The sequence below is a fragment of the Bubalus kerabau genome, chromosome 8, assembly GCF_029407905.1.
Source record: "Bubalus kerabau isolate K-KA32 ecotype Philippines breed swamp buffalo chromosome 8, PCC_UOA_SB_1v2, whole genome shotgun sequence".
Classification (NCBI taxonomy): Eukaryota; Metazoa; Chordata; class Mammalia; order Artiodactyla; family Bovidae; genus Bubalus; species Bubalus kerabau.
Window position 1 is genome coordinate 39351947 of NC_073631.1, and position 25119 is coordinate 39377065.

General features: G+C 35.9%; 1 protein-coding gene across 8 annotated transcripts in view; it reads left to right on the forward strand.

Moving 5' to 3' along the window:
• Positions 1-25119, forward strand: part of SEMA3A (semaphorin 3A) — a 560896-nt gene that overhangs the window by 374654 nt on the left and 161123 nt on the right. For all 8 annotated transcript variants that reach the window (XM_055590101.1, XM_055590100.1, XM_055590098.1 and 5 more), the window contains one exon: positions 5736-5798. In XM_055590101.1, coding sequence (XP_055446076.1) covers positions 5736-5798 — 63 coding nt within the window. The remainder of the gene's footprint in view (positions 1-5735; positions 5799-25119) is intronic.

Genomic DNA, 25119 nt, shown 5'->3' on the forward strand with positions numbered 1-25119 from the left:
ATTCAATAACTTTTTTCCTAAACCTCTACTTAGGAATAAAATCTGTATAAAATAAACTCAGTATAAAATCTGTAGGGGGTACAAATAATTCTTGAGGCACTTACAAGATAATATTAAAGTTGAGATATATGAATTTAAAGGTGAATATTAGGCCAACCCTTGTTAGAGAGAAAAACACAGTCTCAGGTTTCAGTTCAGTTCAGTCGCTCAGTCGTGTCTTATTCTTTGTGACCCCATGAACTGCAGCACTCCATGCCTCCCTGTTCATCACCAACTCCCGGAGTTCACTCAAACTCACGTCCATTGAGTCGGTGATGCCATCCAGCCATCTCATCCTCTATCGTCCCCTTCTCCTCCTGCCCCTAATCCCTCCCAGCATCAGAGTCTTTTCCAATGAGTCAATTCTTCGCATGCGGTGGCCAAAAAATTGGAATTTCAGCTTTAGCATCATTCCTTCCAAAGAACACCCAGGACTGATCTCCTTTAGGATGGACTGGTTGGATCTCCTTTCAGTCCAAGGGACTCTCAGGAGTCTTCTCCAACACCACAGTTCAAAAGCATCAATTCTTCGGCACTCAGCCTTCTTCACAGTCCAACTCTCACATCCATTCATGACCACAGGAAAAACCATAGCCTTGACTAGACGGACCTTTGTTGGCAAAGTAATGTCTCTGCTTTTGAATATGCTATCTAGGTTGGTCATAACTTTCCTTCCAAGAAATAAGCGTCTTTTAATTCATGGCTGAAATCACCATCTGCACTCAGGTTTAGATGGACCATAAAGAACATATTTGGCCTTAATAAAGGGTTACATTTCTTTAAGGTGAAAATGCTTATTCAATAATGAGTAAGAGGAGCTACCATGGATAAATGTATAGAAACATAAAGAAAGGAAAGTGAAATATCATCATGAAGCACTTTGAATATGAGGGTAAGAAATATAAGCACTATTAACAAGATTAATTAATGGGCTTCCCTGGTGGCTCAGTGGAAAAGAAACTACCTGCCAACACAGAAGACACAGGATCGATCCCTGAGTTGGGAACACCCCCAGGAGAAGGAAATGTCAACTCTGTAATTCTTGCCTGGGATATCCCAGGGGCAGAGGAGCCTCGTGGGATACTATCCATCAGTTCACAAAAAGACCGGGGCATGACTTAGAGACTAAACAACAATTAAAGTAATAAGAAATTGTAGAGCAAGGAAAAGAAAATATCAACAGGTTAATAAATCTAACCAAAAGTTAGGAATTATCCTTCATGGAAATAAATGCTATTAGAAAGACAATTTATATATTTGCTCTATTATTTTATAGTTATTCTCATTAAATTGCTTTCCAAAAGAGCACTTTCTACACCAGAATTTATTTATGTATTTTTCATGTTAGATATTTAAGCCATTTTTGTTCACCCTGGTCTGTAATAAGTTGAGACTACACACCCCTTGGGAATGCAAAAGTAGGAAGTCAAGAGATACCTGGAGTAACTAACAGGCAAATTGGTGTTGGAGTACAAAATGAGGCAGGGAAAAGGCTAACAAAGTTTTGCCAAGAGCACGCACTGCTCATAGCAAACACCCTCTTCCAACAACACAAGGGATGACTCTACAAATGGACACCACCAGACAGTCAATACCGAAATCAGATTATATTCTTTGCAGCCAAATTAGAGAAGCTCAATACAGTCAGCAAAAACAAGACTAGAAGCTGACTGTGGCTCAGACCATGAACTCCTTATTGCAAAATCCAGGCTTAAATTGAAGAAAAAGTGAAAAGCACAGGAAAAGCAAATGTTTAATTTGACCTAAATCAAATCTCTTGTGATTATACAGTGGAAGTAACAAATAGATTCAAGGGATTAGGTCCGATAGAGTGCCTGAAGAACAATGGACAGAGGTTCATGACATTGTACAGGAGGCAGTGACCAAGACCATCCCCAAGAAAAAGAAATGCAAAAAGTTAAAATGGCTTTCTGAGGAGGCCTTACAAATAACTGAGAAAAGAGGAGAAGCTAAAGGCAAAGGAGAAAAGGAAAGATATACCCATCTGAATGCAGAGTTCCAAAGAATAGCAAGAAGAGATAAGAAAGCCTTCCTCGGTGATTAAAGGAAAGAAATACAGGAAAGCAATAGAATATGAAAGACTAGAGATCCCTTCAAAAAAATTAGAGATACCAAGGGAGCGTGTCATGCAAAGATGGGCACAATAAAATACAGAAACAGTAAGCACCTAACAGAAACAGAAGAGATTAAGAAGAGGAGGCATAAATACCCAGAAGAAATAGGCAAAAAAGATCTTAATGACCCAGATAACCATGATGGTGTGATCACTCACCTAGAGCCAGACAACCTGGAATGTGAAGTCAAGTGGGCCTTAGAAAGCATCACTACGAACAAAGCTAGTGGAGGTAATGGAATTCCAGTTGAGCTATTTCAAATCCTAAAAGATGCTGCTGCAAAAGTGCTGCACTCACTATGCCAGCAAATTTGGAAAACTGAGCAGTGGCCACAGGACTGGAAAAGGTCAGTTTTCATTCCAATCCCAAAGAAAGGCAATGCCAAAGAATGCTCAAACTACCACACAATTGCACTCATCTCACATGCTAGCAAAGTACTGCTCAAAATTCTCCAAGCCAGTCTTGGACAGTATGTGAACTGTGAAATTTCAGATGTTGAAGGTGGATTTAGAAAAGACACAGGAACCAGAGATCAAATTGGTAACATCTGTTGGATCATAGAAAAAGCACAAGAGTTCCAGAAAAACATCTACTACTTTACTGACTATCCCAAAGCCTTTGACTGTGTGGATCACAAAAACTGTGAAAAAATTCTTCAAGAGATGGGAATACCAGACCACCTGACCTGCCTCCTGAGAAATCTGTATGCAGGTCAAGAAACAATAGTTAGAACCGGACATGGAACAACAAACTGGTTCCAAATTGGAAGAGGAGTATGTCAAGGCTGCATCATATTGTCACCCTGCTTATTTAACATATATGCAGAGTACATCATGTGAAATGCCAGGCTGCATGCAGCACAAGCTGGAATCAAGATTGCTGGGAGAAATATCAATAACTTCTGAACGCTGATGGCACCACCCTTATGCAGAAAGGGATGAAGAACTAAAGAGCCTCTTGAAGAAAGTGAAAGAGGAGAGTGAAAAAGCTGGCTTAAAACTCAAAATTTAAAAAACTAAGATCATGGCAAACGATACCATCACTTCATGGCAAATAGATGGGGAAACAGTGGCTGACTTTATTTTTCTGGGCTCCAAAATCACTGCAGATGGTAACCGCAGCCATGACATTAAAAGACACTTGCTCCTTGGAAGAAAAGCTATGACCAACCTAGACAGCATATTAAAAAGCAGAGACCTTACTTTTCCAACAAATATATGTCTAGTTAAAGCTATGGATTTTCCAGTAGTCATGTATGGATGTGAGAATTGAACCATAAAGAAAGCTGAGTGCGGAAGAATTGATGCTTTTGAAATGTGCTGTTGGAAAAGACTCTTGAGAGTCCCTTGGACTGTAAGGAGACCCAGCAGTCAGTCCTAAAGGAAATCCATCCTGAATATTCATTGGAAGGACTGATGCTGAAGCTGAAGCTCCCAATACTTTGGCCACCTGATGTGGAGCACTGACTCATTGGAAAAGACTCTGATGCTGGGAGAGATTGAAAGCAGGAGGAGAATGGGATGACAGAGGATGAGATGGTTGGATGGCATCACCGTCTCGATGGACATAAGTTTGAGCAAGCTCCAGGAGTTGGTGATGTACAGAGAAGCCTGGCATGCTGCAGTCCATGGGGTTGCAAAGAGTCGGACATGACTTAGTGAATGAACTGAACTGAACTGAATACACCCCTCTAAATTATAAGAAAATTTAGCATGAATGTTAGCATAATTACTTTTTTGTTAATAATGACATAAGAGAGAAATCTAAAAACAAGTCCTATGTTGTGTCAATGATATCTATGAAAAACCAGGAAACTGCAAGAAAACAACCTGCCTTTTTGAATTAAAAAAAGGTATCTATTTTAATAATACATGACTTTTGCACAATCTGTCTGAAAAGCTGAATATGAAAGTCAAATCTTAGCTCTGCTATTTATTATCTCTGTGTTCCAGAGAAAATTTATATTTGATCTTCCTCCATTGTTAACTTTTAAGGAAGAATAGCTCACTTGGCTTTTCCATATTCAGTGAGAAGACAGGGCTGTGGAGCCTGTTGATTGGAGGTGCAAGCCCTTATTCAGGAATCAGGGTAATGTTAATTGTAAGAATGTAAGGCTTGTTAATTAAAATCATGGTAACTATAATTCTTCCTTTGTAAAAAATTTATGAAACTCCTTTGTGAAAAATAAAACTTATGACGCAAGTCATATTATAGTATTTTACATACACAGACATACATGAGAAGTATATGAAAATGAAAGGATTACATAAATTAAGTGCTTTAAATGGTAAAAAATAAATGCATATAAAAAAAATCTTTAGAGTTTTTCATTGTGACATGGACCTGAAATCCACTTGCCATGTCAACATAATTTATTTCAATAAGTCCTAAATTCTTATTTATAAATGCATTGCACTTTGCCTTTATTCCCTAGATTATCACAGCCTTTGCTTAAGTTTATGACCATTTATATTGAATTATCTAGAGGTTCCCAAATGAATGATAATCATTCATTTTGAGACTAAAAGCTTTCTAGCATACATGAATGACTAACTGCCATCATCTCTGAAATTTTCTTTTACATATGACTTTTTTCCCCCCTGAAATTAACTGTTGTTACCAGACAAGAAAGAGGAGTTTAAAAAAATTAAAATTGCTATGCCCAAAAAGATAGGAGTCATTGAAATTGCTCAGGGGAACCGAAAAAGTTTGTGTTAAACTTTAGATGAGGATATTTTAATTAATATTATTGAGGGAAATGCATCTACAATCCTTTAAGCCAAGAGTTGAATTGATTTACCTCCCAGTGTCCCTGTATTCAAATTATACAGGAAACTTTGGAAAGATGATGACCACATATTAGGGATGAAAATGCAAAGTTATTACTCAGTTAGTCTGAGTTTTACCCACAGTGAGGTGGGTGATTTTTATTTTTTTAAGAGTATCTGTTTTCCTCATTTCCTCCTTTATCTCTTGAACGTATGCAGTGCTACTGTTCACCTATTTTCCTTTCAAAAAAAAAAGACAAGAAAGATTCCTTTCTAAAGTGGATTTCTCTAACCCTATCAGTTGCTCATTCAAGAATGTCATGCATGCTGAGATCTGACTTATGGAAATGGATCCAGAGCACCTGATGTTTAAATTTCAAAATCAAAATCACTATTTTATGATAAAAACTGATTCATTGAAAAGAATGCAAGCTGCATTCTATGCCTGTTTCTGTCTCTCTTCACTAGATTCTCATGTGGTCTCAAGAAGATCTTCCACCCCCAAACTGTCTTACAGTTCTTTCCATCACACACTGTTTAGATCTATTGACTACATAAATTTCTGTGTTGCTCAAATTTCATTTATACAGCAAAACCTAACAGGTAGAGAGTATATGATTCAAGTTCATGCTAATTATCTAATGCCACTTTAAAGTCTACACTCAAAGTTTCTCACCACATAATGCTTTCTGGAACTTTCTTTGTCTCAGTTGCCCTACTTGATCTAACAGACTGTAATGTTGGACTTAGAAAACTCAATTGGCAGAAAATAATGTTTCTTCTCTGCCCTTAGATTGTGTGGCCAGTATCTTACACCAGAAGAGATGAATGCAAGTGGGCTGGAAAAGATATTCTGGTAAGTATCAATCTAGTAAGTTATTTTAGTAATTGCATAAGGAATTTATTATTCTAGCATCATTTTTGCTCATTGTTATATGAAACATCATGCTTTGTGGACTTAATCACTCTTTCAAAACAAATTAATGATACATAACTTTGAATATTTTGACATTTTTATGTAAAACATTGAAAGTTTAATGCAAAGCAAGTGGGTAAAATTGACAATATATCTAATAAAGCAAAAATGTGTTCCTTTTGATGATTTATATATGCAAAAGGTAATTAACAAAATGCATTTTTTAGCATATATACTTACAGCCAGTGAAACAACTTATTTGTACAGATTGGTTTTCAATGTTAATTCTTCTTAATTCCTTTTGAATGAATTGAAATTTTTCTTCTTCTGAGTCACTGTGATTAAATTACACCTTCTTTCCATTTCATTCTATTTCTTTTCTTTCTTTTCTCTCCCCTGATTTCCTTTCTTCCTTATGCTTCTCTTCTCCTTTCTTCCTTAGAATTTTCATCTTTCCTTTCCTCCTTACTTCCTATATTTCATGTACTCATTCCTTAAGTAAATATTAATTGAGAAATGACTATGTAATAGACATTGTCTTTGGTACTCCGGACAAAAGATGAAATGAATGGTAAGCAATCCCTACAATGATTTTACCACTCTTAATAGGTGGAGAAGGCAATGGCATCCCACTCCAGTACTCTTGCCTGGAAAATCCCATGGATGGAGGAGCCTGGTGGGCTACAGTCCATGAGGTCGCTAAGAGTTGGACACAGTTGAGTGACTTCACTTTCACTTTTCCCTTTCATGCATTAGAGAAGGAAATGGCAACCCACTCCAGTGTTCTTGCCTGGAGAATCCCAGGGACAGGGGAGCCTGGCGGGCTGCTCTCTATGGGGTCGCACAGAGTCGGACATGACTGAAGCAACTTAGCAGCAATAGGTAGAGAGGCCATTTTTCTTTTTTTTTTTTCTCCATTTTTCTTGAGGTAAGCTTTGTCAGTGAGCCGTAGGTTTGAAGCATAGCCATGTATCTGCACAGATCATGAAAGGCAGTTATAGTCATTTAAATCAGTGCTTTAAAATAAATTCAGAATTTTAAATATGATTTTTTTTATGTTTTATCAGATATTTTTGGATCCAAAACAAAAGGAAATAAGTTTAAATGTTTTGTCTCTGGATTAGCATTAAGAAGAAATTTATCCTAAGTGCATTAAGTCATAAATCAACTTGTATGTATGTATGTATATATGTATGTATGTAGATAGACAGGTAGATAGATATTTTCAAGGGACAATCTGATTGATTGGTAGCAGCTGCCTACGGTGTATGTATTTAGAATGATTTGAAGTGAAATCTGAGTTCATGGAAAAGGATGGCAGCAGTGTTGGCTACCAGTGAAAGCAGATGGAGGCGCACAGAGCACAGGCATCTTCTGCCCATGATTAAGACATATGAGCAAACATGGGAAATTTATCCTTAAAAATTTAAGTTTAGGGACACATAGTTTTTTGAGACAGGAGCTCACTGTGTCCTTCTTTGCCTGGCAAAGCAATAAAGCTATCCTTTTCTGCTTTACCCCCCTCCAAAAAAAAAAATTCATTTTAAATATAAAGATTGTACCTCATATTACACCTTCAGAAGTATAAACATTTTTCTAATTACGTGAAAGTAGACAAAAATTCTGTTCTATCAAACTTTATACTATCCTAAATTAATACATAGTTTAGGGTGATTGAAAAGGGGTAAGTTGAAAAATTAAATAAGACTTCAAAAAAGCCAAGAATTTTATGTTGATTCCCACTGACTCATTAACTTTACTTGAGCAAGTACCTTAACTGGTGGAGTGGATTTATAGTATCTTATCCGTTAAATAGGACATACATATTTTGCAATTATGAGTTTAATGGTTTTTGTGAAAATTATTTATACTACTGCATAAGTGTGGGCAAAATATATGACTGAATAAGTAAATATTTATTAATATCAAAATGCTATATTTAACACTAACAAATTTGAAAGAGTGCCATGTGATAATAACTAAGAATGAAGAGAAATGGAGGCTTTACCTGTATATAGTTATCACTTTTAAAAACACATTTTTTTCTCTTTCTATTAAAATATAACAGGCAAAGACATAGGCACTTAAAATTATTGAGAATCCCTCCTTTGCCAAGCCCTATGATAATTTAAATAGTATTTTATATGTAGTTTTTTAATAATAAATTTACCAAATGGCTATCATTAGCACCATTTTCTTAATCAGAAAATATAATGATTCAGAATATTCATTCAAAATGTTCTCATTCAAAAATTTTGAAACTTTTTGAGTACACTACTCAAAGCTGAGATAAAAAATTTTGTGTCTCTGCTGATACTTTTGGTGTTATGTGGCATATATGGATTTGAATTTGTGCATTAACACACAGATAATGAACAATAGAAATTGAAAGAAATATCTTACATGTTATGGTCTTTTTAAGGGTGTCTTTGTGTGTGTGCTCAGTCACTCAGTCATGTCCAATTTTGTGACCCCATGGACTGCAGTCTGCCCAGCTACTCTGTCCATAGGATTTTTCTGGCAAAGAATACTGGAGTGGGTTGCCGTTTTCTCCTCTAGGGGATCTTGGTGTGGACATAATAATAACCCACTTGTAACATATTTGTAAGACTCAATCACAAATAAAACTATTACCTAGACTGTAATGCATGATACAAACATTAACTATTATTCAGTTCAGTCACTCAGTTGTGTCCGACTCTTTGCGACCCCATGAATCACAGCACGCCAGGCCTCCCCATCCATCACCAACTTCCGGAGTTCACTCAAACTCACGTCCATCGAGTCAGTGATGCCACCCAGCCATCTCATCCTCTGTCGTCCCCTTCTCCTCCTGCCCCCAATCCCTCCCAGCATCAGAGTCTTTTCCAATGAGTCAATTCTTCGCATGAGGTGGCCAAAGGACTGGAGTTTCAGCTTTAGCATCATTCTTTCCAAAGAAATCCCAGGGCTGATCTCCTTCAGAATGGACTGGTTGGATCTCCTTGCAGTCCAAGGGACTCTCAAGAGTCTTCTCCAACACCACAGTTCAAAAGCATCAATTCTTTGGTGCTCAGCCTTCTTCACAGTCCAACTCTCACATCCATACATGACCACTGGAAAAACCATAGTGTATGTAATAGAGTTGCTTAGACAATTTCTAAGTGTAAACATTGTTAATGAAATATGTTTTGGTCCTTGTTAATGATCACGATCACTGTAGTGTAGCACTGTTCTGAATTCAGTAACATTTGAAAATTGAAGATAATAACCATACTTAACTGACAGATTATCTGGATTTTATAAAAAACATTGAGCCAAGCACTGACCGTATCTGGTCCAATGATTAAATTAGCTCATTCAGTTTCTTAGATAGCAGATATTCTTTTTTGTCTGTGGTTTCCAAAATTCATCTCAGTCCGTTTCCCTTATCTTTCATGCCTCTGGCCTTGCCTCATCTCCCCTCCCCTAACCTCTCATCTTCTTCCCTCCTCTCCCACTCCTACTCCTCAATCAGTACCAAACACTGAGGGATTCTGGTGTTAGCCTAGATACAGTTAGATCAGCAGTTGCAGTAAAGTCAGGATCCCCAGAGTTCCAAGGAATAACCTTAATGATGACCTCAGTGGTTTCCTCTCCAAGACAAGCAACTTTATTATATTTTCCAGGCTTGCTAAATATGCTTATGGTCTTGATAGAAGTAAATTAAAAGGAGCTAAACCATATGGTGTCTGTGAAGTCTGATACATGGTATTAATGGCACCTGATTATTTCATAACACTTTGTAATAAGGATTCTGAAAACTTGTAAATTATGTCTCATACATTATGGTAGAGATAGGTAATTATGTATTCACTGAGAGATATAAACATTTGAAAGTTTATTGGTATGGCAGTATTAGTCATACAAATCTTAAGTCATATAATTGATATAACCTGGTAAAATGCACATGGTTTTGTTTTTCCTCTACATTCTGCATCAAATCAGTTCAGGCATTGTGGATTTTTCTTTTTTAACACTTAATTAAAGGAGAACAAAGCAATTTTCATGTATTTTAGTTTAAGGAAAAATGTATTTTTTCCTTTAGCTCTTAACCAATCACTACAGTATATTTAAATAATGAAATATATTTCATACTATTTTTCTCATGACCCATCTCATTACTTTAGTATTGTTTTTAATTGACCTATTATTAAAAATACATTTTGGACATTTGGAATGAATTTTATTAAAATTAATTTTACTTCTCAGGTGACCTCATTTATGTACCTCAATTACATAACTATTTAAATAGGATACATGGCATTTATCATTTTGGGACTTTAATATGCAGGTGCATTCTTTTTTCATTTCTGTCTTAAGTATCATTTTAGAAAATAGCAAATAGTTGACTTATTGGTATTGTAGCATTTCTTCCTTGATAAGCATAAAAAAATAGCATCAGTATCTTTACCAAAATTTTCTCAGCCACTTACATTGTTTTTTCTTTTTTAAAAAATTTTCATTCAGGGCCATACCTGTGCAGTGATACACAGACAGTTTGAAGGAAATTCTAGGCTCTATCTTGAGTAAATAATAGTCAGCTGTGACTGATGGACAATAATTCCTTTTAAAGACCTCTTGTAATTCTGAAAACCACATGAAGGAGGCTTGAGTGATTTTTGCATGATTTTTGCATGAAGGAGTGCTTTGAGTGATTTCCATTTGGACTCCAAGATACAATTGTAACCAAAATAGGAATTGACCTGAACATTTATACAAAGATAAACTTACCACCTTCTTGAGTGCTCTCCATGGTTTCTCGAACTTAAGTTTATCCTTTTCCCACTGGTTTTAGTATTTTCTCTAAAGGTCCTCTGGAAATAAAGCTGCTTTAAACAAACCATCCTGGAGGAAATGCTATCTTCTTAGTATTAGAGTCAGATGCAAGACTACAGTAGGAAAAGCAAGACAAAGGCACTGGTTAATTTTATGTATTTTGAAAGGAGGTCATTCTTAAGTCTGTTTAAGGTGGTTTACATGGCACAACCACCTGGGAAATCAGGATATGCCACTTGATTAAACCTATATGGTTCCTGTGTCAGTGAGTGTAGCACTGTATAGAAAGTTGAAACCTTTCTCCATTCTCCTGGGAAGCTGGAAAGACACAAACCATTGTTTCTCACGGCTCAATTTTGCAATGCAATGTATATATTAAGTCAGTAGTTGGGATTTGAACAGCTAATTCACAAAAAACGAACTTTGTGCTAAGAGGGAATCTCTAGTCTAAGACAGTTACAGTCTCTCTCTTTCTCCATGTATACATAGATAGACAGAGAAGGAAGAAATATAAACGTGCCGTAGGCTGCTGATAATTGCATTTCTAACAATAACATTAATTTAAATATATTTTTTCCAGAAGTGAATATGCAGTATATATATATATACTACTATACCTTCTTTTCTTGGTGTTGTCAGTTCTAAATATTTACACTGTTATTGTATATCTGCACTAGAGGAGTGAAATGTTCATGAACCTTTTCTATTATTGTCACTTGAGAGTTGTAATTTGAAAAAAATTACATATATGTAATATTACTGTACAGATACCCTCAATAAGGACGTAAATGCAATCCAGATATCTCTATTCTCACTTCTATTAGCCACCTTTACTATTATTTTAGATATTTTCCTGGTGCTTAAAATCCACTTTGTATTCACAATAACATTTCTATTGAGGGATTAACTTCCTTGACCCTGTTTTGCAAATGAAAAAGGAATACCTGCTAAGCTGGAAAAAGAATCTGTTTCGAATCAATAGCTCTCTGAATCTTCTTTGTTTATCCTACTAAACATCTCTCTTTGTACTAAGCTTCAGTAAAACCAAATGGCAACCTTATGACTATTGGAAATATTTTGAACATCATTGGAAACCACAATTTCAGCCATCTGAGATGAACAAAAAAATAACAGATTCTCCTAACATCACTGTTTTTGGATACATTTCAAAATTCAGTATCATGCACCTGAATTTGGGGAAATTTTTGCAACTCTTGAGAGACTTATTTTTATATTCTTGTCCTTGGTGGTTATTCATTTTTAACATATGCTATATTATAGCTTGTCTATCAAATTTATCATGACTCAAATTGCAGGACCTCAACAGCACTAAGTTTTGCCAAGTGCATGCAACTGAGAATTTGAAGCTACACATTCATCTTAAGTTTTGTACAATCTAAATGCAAGTTAGTCCTTGAATTTTGCTTACTTTTTCCAAGGTCAAAGCTGATATCAACTTCATTTTTAACATTTTATTTTAGGGACTTCAAGGTATGTTAAAACTTTAAATGGATAGTTAGAATTACCTTCTAATTCTGTAAAGATCATAATGTTTCACTAAGTCTCAAAACCCTGATGTATAATTGGAGAGCATTTTTCATGGATCTCTCACATTTCTGAACATAGAAAGAATGAAGGAATTCTTAAGCAAAAGGCTAGTTTTCATATAACCTTGAAGCAGAGATATTGTATCTCTTAGAGCAAAGGGCAGTTGTGCTTATCTGCAAGTACAGTGAACATAACCTCTTTCTCAAAATGTAATGACCAGCATGCTTCTGCCTGCTATAAAATGTTGAGGTTACCTCAACCAAGAGTTCTGCTGTACTGCGCCTCACTGCGTGTGCAGGTGTCATTTGGTCCTCTTCTCACTGCACAGTGGAAATGGGAGCTTGGGGAACTGACATGAGAAATGCTGACTCTGACTACTGCTATTCCTGTGAATAATAAAGTTTTTCATCTCTGATTCAGGAGCTGTATAACTTTTGTCAGCATTTGTAAAACGGCCATGGTAGCTTGTTATCTTTTCAGTAGAGTGGAATCATAGACCCTTTACTATTCTTGATATTATTGATTATAAATTTTTGTGGGCACCCTAGATGACCTCACATGAAAGACTCTGATCAGTTTATTAGTTTTAGATGTGATTCCATAATGAAATTTGATGACAGATGAGGTATACAGACAACTGATTGCTTATGAAAGCAAATGAAAAACTTTTTATTAAATGCCATAGAAATAAGCATAGATTTTCCTGTGCATGCATTGTGTGTACATTTATTTCTGTTTGGAGGTAAATATCAGGTAAACTGATAGTTCAAATTCTGTATTCAAAGAATACTGGTAATAATCATAGCTAACATCAATTGTAGCTTACTATATATACTAGGGATTGTTCTGTATACATTTTTTATTAACTCATTTATGTAACTCATATTTGGTTATAAGATAAACATTTCCTTTCAAAGAATGTAGTTCCGGCTTACCTAAGTAGATACAGCACAATTCTGCCACAACTATTCACAAACAGTTGCTATATTTGCTGTTTCACTGTGACGCTGGTTCATACCATCTACCTCTTTGATAAAATGTTTATAAATTTATAATTTATCATCCTTACTCTTGGAGAACTGGAATTTCATGAAAATTCTAATGAACAACCTTACATCATCTTTTTAACAAGACTGGACTCAGATTAATATTCAAAACAAATTTTATTAAGTCCACCTTTCATTTGTGCCAACTATGGTCATAATCGTTTTTAACTCTACTTATAAGAAATGAACAATTCATTATAGCCTTCTTGCCTGCATCATGTCACCATGTGTGGAATGTCCTGAGAGTTTTAAGCAGAAAATATTATATGAAAATATTACAAGTAATAAATAGATGGTTGACTAATTAAAGAATAAGATGAGTTTCCCTTCAGTTAATAAGTGCTAGGCAAGAATACACAAAAGAACTATACAAAAAATGATCTTAAAGACCCGCATATAACCATGATGGTGTGGTCACTCACCCAGAGCCAGAAATGCTGGAGTCTAAAGTCAAGTGGGCCTTAGGAAGCATTATTGCAAATAAAGCTAGAGGAGGTAATGGAATTTCAGCTGAGCTATTTCAGATCCTAAAAGATGATGCTGTTAAAGTGCTGCACTGAGTGTGTCAGCAAATTTGGAAAACTCAGCAGTGGCCACAGGATTGGCAAAGGTCAATTTTCATTCCAGTCCTAAAGAAGGGCAATGCCAAAGAATGTTCAAACTCCTGCACAACTGTGCGCATTTCACATGCTAGCAAGGTAACGCTCAAAATCCTTCAAGCTAAGCTTCAGTAATATGTGAACTAAGAACTTCCAGATGTACATGCTGGATTTAGAAAAGGCATAGGACCAGAGATCAATATACCATCATTCATTGGATCATAGAAAAAGCAAAGGGATTCCAGAAAAACATCTGCTTCTGCTTTGTTGACTACGCTAAAGCCTTTGACTTTGTGGATCACAACAAAATGTGGAAAATTCTTAAAGAGATGGGACCACCACTAGACCACCTTAACTGTCTGTTGAGAAATCTGTACACCAATCAAGAAACAATTAGAAATGGACATGGAACAATGGACTAGTTCCAAATTGGAAAGGAATACAACAAGGCTGTATATTGTCACCCTGCTTATTTAATTCATATGCAGTGTACATCCTGCAAAATGTCAGGCTAGATGATTCACAAGCTGGAATCAAGATTGTCAGGAAAATTATCAACAATCTCAGATATGCAAGCGATTCAGTTCAGATCAGCCGCTCAGTTGTGTCTGACTCTTTGCAACCCCATGGACTACAGCACGCCAGGCTTCCCTGTCTTTCACCAACTCCCAGAGCTTTCTCAAACTCATGTCCATCGAGTCAGTGATGCCATCCAACTACCTCATCCTCTGTCATCCCCTTCTCCTGCCTTAAATCTTTCCCAGAATCAGGGTCTTTTTCAATACTTTGCATCAGGTGGCCAAACTATTGGAGTTTCAGCTTCAGCATCAGTCCTTCCAATAAATATTCAGGACTGATTTCATTTAGGATAGACTGGTTGGATCTCTTTGCAGTCCAAGAGACTCTCAAGAGTCTTCTCCAACACCACAGTTCAAAAGCATGAATTCTTCAGTGCTCAGCTTTCTTTATAGTCCAACTCTCATATCCATACCTGACTACTGGAAACCATAGCTTTGACTAGACAGACATTTGTCGGCAAAGTAATGTCTCTGGGTTTTAATATGCTGTCTAGGTTGGTCATAGCTTTTCTTTAAAGGAGCAAGTGTCTTTTAATTTCATGACTCCAGTGATACCACACTAATGGCAGAGAGTAAAGAGGAACTTAAGAGCTTCTTGCTGAAAGTGAAAGAGGAGAAAGCTGGCTGAAAGTGAAAAAGCTGGCCTATAAATCCACATTCGAAAAACTATGATCATAGCTCCAGTCCCATCACTTCATGGCAAGTAGAAGGGCAAAAAGTGGAATCAGTGACATATTTTATTTTCTTGGGCTCCAAAATCAGTGCAGATGATCAGTGCAGCCATGAAATTAAAAGACACTTGCTCCTTCAAGGAGAGCTATGACAAACCTAGGCAGTGTATCCAAAAGCAGAGACATCAGTTTGCTGACAAAGGTCAGTATAGCTAAATCTATGTTTTTTTCTGGTAGTCATGTGCAGATGTGAGTTGGACCATAAATAAGGCTGAGCACTGAAGAAGTGATGCTTTCAAACTGTGGTACTGGAGAATATTCTTGAGAATCTCTTGGACTGGGAGGAGATCAAACCAGTCAATCCTAAAGAAAAAAACAACTCTGAATTTTCATTGATTCAGCTTACTGGAAATGACCCTGATGCTTGGAAGGATTGAAGGCAGGAGGAGATGGGGATGACAGAGGATGAGATGGCTGGATGGCATCACTGACTCAATGGAGATGAGTTAGAGTCAACTCCGGGAATAGTGGAGGATAATACGTAGCCTGGCTTGCTACAGTCCCTGGGGTTTCAAGGAGTTGGACATGACTTAGCGACTGAACTACGATAACAACAGACATCATACTATGTACTTTGCACAGATATGTTATTAATAGCATTTTGACTTGGGGAAACTGAAGCTCAGAAATCCCGAATAACTCTCTTATATTCACACAGAGAATATAATTCTTTATTAATTCTAACCCGTCTGATAAAGCATCAGATGAGTACAGGTAACTACTTTGGTGGTGTTTCTCTTTCATCATTTTGATATTAATTAGTTTTATTCTATATGTTTTTCTTAAATTCTTCAAGAATACCTTCAAATGTAAATACATGCTCAAGAATAAATAACCATTTTCATTAAATAATAAATATAAGCAGATTTTAAATTCTAAAGTTTAAAACATTTAATTGTATTCAGAAATAATTTCTGAAATTAATATATGTTTATACATAATATATATGCCTATATATGTATGTCCATTTATTATAAACATGGATATGTTATAAATGGATAAAGAGTTATAAATGGTTAAAGAGGTTCCATTTATTAGAATATAAATTAAGATAATATTTTATATTATTAATATTATAATAGCATTTAATATTTTGCATATTAAAGACTCCAACTGAATATTTTAACTTTTGATATTAGATAAGACAGAGGGTAGAAAAGGGGTATATATATATATGAATTATAAAAAAGCATTCCTTTACAGTCTGAATTTCATTTTGTATCTCCTTCCTTAAAACTACATTTCATATGTATTAAAGAGTCAAATCTCCTTTATTTGAGTGTTAAATTCATAATAAATGCATATGTGTTGGAATTAATATGCCAACTAATTGTATCTACAGTAAATCTCTTTGGATTGTAACTCTACCTGCTTGGTGTAAATCATTGACTTAATTCCTTTAAGGCATGAGCACTAAGTATACAAGAACCTTGCATAAAATTGGAAAAAACAGAATATCATTATTGAAATCAGAGTAAGGTTTTTGACTAAATATTTCTCCTGGTTTGGCAGGAAAACATAGTTGAGTCAGTTTCACATTCATTGTGTGAATTCATTTGCATATGGGATGGCAAACGGTTATGCTAAATACATATTATATAGACCACCCATAATCATATCTCCAATGAGTGGTACAAATGTAAATAATTGGATCGCTATTACAATGTAAAATGCAATGTAAGCCATAAGTATGTATTAATCAGCTTCTCTAGTCCACATGACATTTCAAAGTGAAATTGCTCAAAACTCCTTTAAGTAGAAGAGAATCACATTGGCTGACTTTTGTTCCTGCCTTTGTCTATAATGACTATATGTATATTTTTGACCAATTTTGAAGCTTTTGAGTAATTTGAAATAAAAATATTTATGGAATCTTAGATCAGTATTTCTAGAACTTAAAAACAAAATTTTTTTCTGAAACAAAACAAAACATTAAAATGGAAAGGTCCATTGGTTTTCTTATACATGATGCTTCTTAGTTAGGGAAAGTAAAAATGTCTCCCAAAATGGACAGAACAGGCTACTCACCATTTTGTCGGGTGGATGTTAAAAAATTCCAAGTCACAAAGTCAGCATTCAATTGCTAATATTATAAACAGAACACAGTTAAGTCTTAGTTCTATTTGATATTCCTCTTTGAAGAAGAGGTTTCTAATATCCTTTAATGAATGCTGAGGTATTAAGAAGACATGCTTATGGATGATCTGATCACAGCTGTAATAGAATTAAAAGGAAAAAAAAGAACATTATTGCTAGGTAAGTATGGAACAGCTTAAATAGAGAAAGGGATGAGTGAGTGACAGGAACAATCTCATGGATTACTGCTTTGGCATGAAGATTCTAGTGTTCAGCCAGCTTGCCAAATAAATTGACCAGAGAAAAAGAAAGTCAACAGATTAACTTCAGGAATTAAGCTTATTAATGGATTTTCATGCAGAGATGTATCCACCCACCATGATAGGAAAGGGCTTCCTTTGCTTTCCCAGCTGCTGTGTTATACATTAAAATATTTCAACATAAATTGTTGATGGGATAGAGACTTTTTTTTGCTTTTTAAATGAATGTTCACTGACCTGAGCCAATGTTGTACTATATTCATTCATGTTGAGCTGATTTATATTTGAACCTGAATAAGTTGTTTGATTTAATATGAACTAAATATATTTAAATGTAGATTGTTCATGTTCACAGCCTTCTCTTTTATTTAGAGTTAAATTTCACTGCTCAGTCCTTAATTTAAGAACATGTAAGGAGGTAATTGGGATTGGTGGTAAATTACATTCTTTTGTAGAAAGTGTAATGATCAGAAGTTAGTTAAAAACACCTCTATTCTGTTTTAATTTTCATGCATGGAGCAGTTGTTTTGACAGATGGATGGACTTTATTTTTGTAACCGTCCGGGAAAAGTCTGCTTAACACAGTCTAATCAGTGCTACATATTTGTAATGTTTGTTTTTGAATCACTGTGCATTTGGCTTCTATATCTTTTTCTGAGGGTAGACATTTTCTTTCTAATTTATTTTTCCAGGCTAATATCTCTGTGTGTAATTCCTCTCTACATTTGACCTTAAGACACTAGAAATTCTTAAAAAAAATAAGTGTAAATGGTTTGTCACTAAGGATGATGAATCATTGCTCCTCAGGTGTGGCCTAGGGCTTTACTGGTTTATGACTGCCTTTACTTTTACCATGAGGCTAAGTTAACAATTTATAATACTCTTGTTCTGGAGTACATTTCAGTGAAATAAGAGGTCAGTATGGTTGCCTGACTCTCGGGAAGCCAGCTTGTTGCTAACTTGTCTGTGTGTATCAACTTAAATTCCAAAAAGATCCAGGTTTGAAAAATGAATTCATTTTGAACTGATTACATTCCCTTTATTACGTTGTAAATCCACCAGTGCTGAGCAAAGCAGCACAGTAGTTGAATGCCAAAAAGTACATTACATTCTGAGTTTTAAGAATCGTCATGGTTCAAGAAAAGGTCAGAAACACTCTTCTTCTGTCTCCCTAGAGCAGAAATGTGTGAAGTGTGTTTCCTTTTTCTGCCACGCTTCCTTCTTTTTTAGAGGAATGTCCAGGCTGCTTCCAAATAAAATGAATATCCTGTTTTGGAACACTCAAAAGCCTTGGCAACAACAAGCAGGAGAATGAAGACAAATGAATGACAGGATTGATACTCTTTTGTGTTGGTTTTCTGTTTAAAAAAAAATCCTTACTTCACTATGTCTCTTTCAAGTTTTGGTTTCTTCTCTGTTCAGTTCTTTTAATTCACTGTTTCCTTGTATATGGTTATTGATGAGTTTTCTTGCAGCTAATTTAAACCAATTTTGAAAGTATTTCATTCAATTTCTTTGTTTCCGTTCAAGTGTCTTAACACACTATATAAATCCAAGAAATTTCTCTCCATTCTATTTGCATTAACCTTCACATCAAAATAATATTGAGTTAGCCCCCAGGCATGGTACAATACAGCCTTCTGCCAACTGGGAGAGTTCACTGGGTAAATCATTCAGGCCTCAGGCCAATAGGGTGGGTCTAGCTGCTTTGTAGTACAGATAAAATCCATTATCAGCATCCTCAGTAGAACCCTTTGCCAGGTTTCACAGCTTCAGTCCTGTGATTTTTTTCCAGCAGCTCTGTAGAAGAATACTTGTCATATTATAGTGGTGCTTCTTTGACAGTTAATAGAGAACAACAACCATAATAACAACAACAAAATTGGAGGAGGAAATGCTCCAAAAGAATGCTCCAGCATTCTTGCCTGGAGAATCCCATGGACAGAGGAACTGAACTTTCAAGGTCAGTCCATAGGGTTGCACAGAATCAGACAGGACTGAAGCAACTTATCACAGTACAACACAGCACACAGAGAACAAAAAAAAATTAGGATATTCAGGGTAGCTCAGTTACATAGTTCTCAAGAACCTTGAGAATTTTTCAGTCAATAATTATTGCTAATCAGTTACCCAACTGATTAATAGATAAGAGCCCACAGATTCTGTGACCTTAGAATTTATAACAATTGCAAAAGTGACATAGCCTTCACGTGTATGCACAGGTATCTATACTTATAAAATTTTCCTTCCTTTCTTTATCATGGAGATCTAGGGTCTCCTCTCAAACTTCTATAATGCCCTTATGTGTTACTACTGGGATTAAAGAACTTGATTTGTATTTAAAATTGCATGTGTATCTTTATGGGCCTGGTGGGCAAAGTAAAACCCTGTTCTTTTCTAGAATGAGTAAGACATCCATCTGGGTCTGCCACTGCTATTTATTAGAATATTCGTTTGCTTATCAATATGTGTATACACAGCCAGTTTCTTAATTTCAACATATGGTGCTGGAAATGGTTGTTTATAATCTTGAATGCTGTAATATTGAGTCCACAATCAGGGTTGGCTGTCTTTATGTAAAAGCAGAGTATGTGGCCACCTACATGTTTCATAAAACATTTTCCTGAAAATAATTCATTTTCAAATGACTGCATTTTCTTAAGAGTACAAGTAAATCCTTTGGGTAAGACTCATGAATGTCTTATTTGTAAATGAGTTTATCAGATGTTTCCCTGTCCACAGCCTCTTTCCTCTGGCCAAGAATTCATGCCCTATCCTCTTTCTCAAAGAGGAGAAACTGTTATAGAATGGGGAGTTTGTGGCTAAGAGCCTTGAAAGTTGGGTTATGTCTTAGCTTATCTAAGCTTTTGTCTAAAATGTGTCATGTTCAAAGTGGTACATGGATAAGATGCATATACTTTTTAAGCTAGGAAAATTTTCTTTATAGAAACTTGCAAAATTAGTTTCAAAGTTAGTTGATTTCAGTGCTTAATTTTCTTTGTTATAATGCCTTTCCAGACAAAGGAAAGACTCAGGATGTAAGTAACAAAACAGTGAGACAAATCAGATGTGTATTTTAGCTACTTTCTGAAACTGCTCAGCATTTGATAAGAAGGAGTGATGAGTCCTAACAGTCAAGTTTCATATTTTCCCTTATAGAGGTATAACTTACTTTTGGGATGATATGTTTATAGGACATCCTCGGATTTCATCCTGGATAAATCAGTGATGATGGAAAGCAAGTATTTGAATTTAAATAACAATTATTCTGCTCAGGTTTAGTCTGCTCTTTATTTTATGGGAGGCATTAAATTAAAACCAAAATCATCAGTTACAAACACAGAATACAAATGTCACTTGGGAATGTACTTAAATTATCTAACATCTCAGTTATAAATTCCAACTAACTACATAAGTCCAAACACATTCTGAGCTTCTCCAGTTTCATCCACTTCATTAGAACTGATTCAAATGTATTCTTTTTAATGGCTGAGTAATATTCCATTGTGTATATGTACCACAGCTTTCTTATTCATTCGTCTGCTGACGGACATCTAGGTTGCTTCCATGTCCTGGCTATTATAAACAGTCCTGCGATGAACATTGGGGTACACGTGTCTCTTTCAATTCTGGTTTCCTCAGTGTGTATGCCCAGCAGTGGGATTGCTGGGTCATATGGCAGTTCTATTTCCAGTTTTTTAAGGAATCTCCACACTGTTCTCCATAGTGGCTGTACTAGTTTGCATTCCCACCAACAGTGTAAGAGGGTTCCCTTTTCTCCACACCCTCTCCAGCATTTATTGCTTGGAGACTTTTGGATCGCAGCCATTCTGACTGGCGTGAAATGGTACCTTATTGTGGTTTTGATTTGCATTTCTCTAATAATGAGTTCTATTGAGCATCTTTTCATATGTTTGTTAGCCATCTATATGTCTTCTTTGGAGAAATGTCTGTTTAGTTCTTTGGCCCATTTTTTGCTTGGGTTGTTCGTTTTCCTGGAATTGAGCTGCAGGAGTTGCTTGTATATTTTTGAGATTAATTCTTTGTCAGCTGCTTTGTTTGCTATTGTTTTCTCCCATTCTGAAGGCTCTCTTTTCACCTTGCTTATATTCCTTTGTTGTGCAGAAGCCTTTAATTTTAATTAGGTCCCATTTGTTTATTTTTGCTTTTATTTCCAATATTCTGGGAGGTGGGTCATAGAGGATCCTGCTGTGATTTATGTCAGAATGTGTTTTGCCTATGTCTTCCTCTAGGAGTTTTATAGTTTCTGGCCTTATGTTTAGATCTTTAATCAATTTTGAGTTTATTTTTGTGTAGGATGTTAGAAAGTGTTCTAATTTTTTTTACAAGTGGTTGACCAGTTTTCCCAGCACTACTTGTTAAAGAGATTGTCCTTTCTCCATTGATATTCTTGCCTTATTTGTTGAAGATAAGGTGACCATAGGTGTGTGGATTTATCTCTGGGCTTTCTATTTCATTCCATTGATCTATATTTCTGTCTTTGTGCCATACCGTCTTGATGACTGTGGCTTTGAGGTAGAGCCTGAAGTCAGGCAGGTTGATTTCTCCAGTTCCATTCTTTTTTCTCAAGATTGCTTTGGCTATTCGAGGTTTTTTGTATTTCCATACAAATTGTGAAATTATTTGATCTAGTTCTGTGAAAAATATCCTTGGTAGCTTGATAGGGATTGCATTGAATCTATAGATTGCTTTGGGTAGTATACTCATTTTCACTATATTGATTCTTCCAATCCATGAACACAGTATATTTCTCCGTCTATTTGTCCTCTTTGATTTCTTTCACCAGTGTTTTATAGTTTTCTATTTATAGGTCTTTTGTTTCTTTCAGTTCAGTTCAGTTCAGTTCAGTCGCTCCGTTGTGTCCGACTCCTTGCAGTGTGCCAGGCCTCCCTGTCCATCACCAACCCTCAGAGTTCACTCAAACTCATGTCCATTGAGTTGGTGATGCCATCCAGCCATCTCATCCTTTGTCATCCCCTTCTCCTCCTGGCCTCAATCCCTCACAGAATTAGAGTCTTTTCCAATGAGTCAACTCTTTGCATGACGTGGCCAAGATATTGGAGTTTCAGCTTTAGCATCTGTCCTTCCAAAGAACACCCAGGACTGATCTCTTTTAGAATGGACTGGTTGGATCTCCTTGCAGTCCAAGGGACTCTCAAGAGTCTTCTCCAACACCACAGTTCAAAAGCATAAATTCTTTGGCTCTCAGCTTTCTTCACAGTCCAACTTTCACATCCATACATGACCACTGGAAAAACCGTAGCCTTAACTAGATGGACCTTTGTTGGCAAAGTAATGTCTCTGCTTTTCAATATGCGATCTAGGTTGGTCAATACTTTCCTTCCAAGGAATAAGTGTCTCTTAATTTCATGGCCACAATCACCATCTGCAGTGATTTTGGAGCCCCCCAAAATAAAGTCTGACACTGTTTCCCCATCTATTTCCCATGAAGTGATGGGACCGCATGCCATGATCTTGGTTTTCTGAATGTTGAGCTTTAAGCCAACTTTTTCACTCTCCACTTTCACTTTCATCAAAAGGCTTTTTAGTTCCTCTTCACTTTCTGCCATAAGGGTGGTGTCATCTGCATTTCTGAGGTTATTGACATTTGTCCCAGCAATCTTGATTCCAGCTTGTGCTTCTTCCAGCCCAGCATTTCTCATGATGTACTCTGCATATAAGTTAAATAAGCAGGGTGACAATATATAGCCTTGACGTACTCCTTTTCCTATTTGGAACCAGTCTGTTGTTCCATGTCCAGTTCTAACTGTTGCTTCCTGACCTGCATACAGATTTCTCAAGAGGCAGGTCAGGTGGTCTGGTATACCCATCTCTTTCAGAATTTTCCACAGTTTATGGTGATCCACACAGTCAAAGGCTTTGGCATAGTCAATAAAGCAGAAATAGATGTTTTTCTGGAACTCTCTTGTTTTTCGATGATCCAGTGGATGTTGACAATTTGACCTCTGCTTCCATTGCCTTTTCTAAAACCAGCTTGAACATCTCGAAGTTCACGGTTCACATATTGCTGAAGCGTGGCTTGGAGAATTTTGAGCATTACTTTACTAGCATGTGAGATGAGTGCAATTGTGCAGTAATTTGAACATTCTTTGGCATTGGCTTTCTTTGGGATTGGAATGATAACTGACCATTTCCAGTCCTGTGGCCACTGCTGAGTTTTCCAAATATGCTGGCATATTGAGTGCAGCACTTTCACAGCATAATTGTTGTTTCTTTAGGTAGATATATTCCTTAATATTTTATTCTTTTCATTGCAATGGTAAATGGAATTGTTTCCTTAATTTCTCTTTCTGTTTTGTCATTGTTAGTGTATAGGAATGTAAGGGACTTCTGTGAGTTGATTTTATATCCTGCAACTTTACTATATGCATTAATTAACTCTAGTAATATTCTGGTGGAGTCTTTAGGGTTTTCTATGTAGAGGATCATGTCATCTGCAAACAGTGAGAGTTTTACTTTTTCTTTTCCAATCTGAATTCCTTTTATTTCTTTTTATTCTCTGATTGTTGTGGCCAAAACTTCCAAAACTATATTAAATAGTAGTGGTGAGAATTTTATGTTATAAAACCATAAAATGTCAGTGCAATTATTAATATTCAGTTGGATATGTAAAAATAGATCATGTATGTCCCATGACAAATTCATATTTTCTACTTATATGTATTTAATTTTAAGATTTTTTTATATGGTTATAGACCATAACATTTATTTGAAGATTTTTAAAAATAAATTTATTTATTTTCACTTGGAGGATAATTACTTTACAATATTGTGCTATTTCTGCCATACATCAACATGAATCAGCCATAGGTATACATATGTCCCCCTACCTCTTGAGTTTACCTCCCACCTCCCACCCCATCCCACCCCTCTAGGTTGTCACAGAGCACCAAGTTTGAATTTCTCTTTTCACTGTTTTCTTTTTACAGTATTGATAGCAACTCATTTATTTAAAAATATTTTGCAAAAAGTATACCTTTTCAACTCAGGGTTAATTTGGCAATAAAATTATCCAGTTTATACTTCATCTAATTTTTTTTTCCCCCTGAATCTTCCCTTAGCAGGAACAGAAGGCTAAGATTCCTATTTGTTTGTAGAAACACATTTTCTTTCATAGGGTCTACAGATAGAATATATAGAAAAATATAAATAGCTCTATCATATTTATTAGGTGACATTTGGATAATGAAATGGAAGGAATGTCTAAACTTCTATACATAATAAGATATGACTATAATCCCCTCTTATAAAGTAGCTGTTCTTTACCTGGAAGATCCATGACTCATTGGTAAGGGTATCCATGTATCGGTTTATGATGTACATGTACTCATGAAGATATTTATTAAATATAGCCACTCTAATAAAGACCCTCAGTCTATAGACTTTCTAAACTCTAATGTCTTCTCTGTCTCATCTTATACACAAACCATCTTTGAGGTTTCAGTGACTTTTTTCAAGAGGAGGTGGTTTTATCTTCTTAAGTCTGTAAAGCTCACTAGTAAGCATCAGTGTGTGTGTGTGTGTGTGTGTGTGTGTGTGTGTGTATGTGTGTGTGTGCATGTTAGTCATTCAGTCATGTTCGAC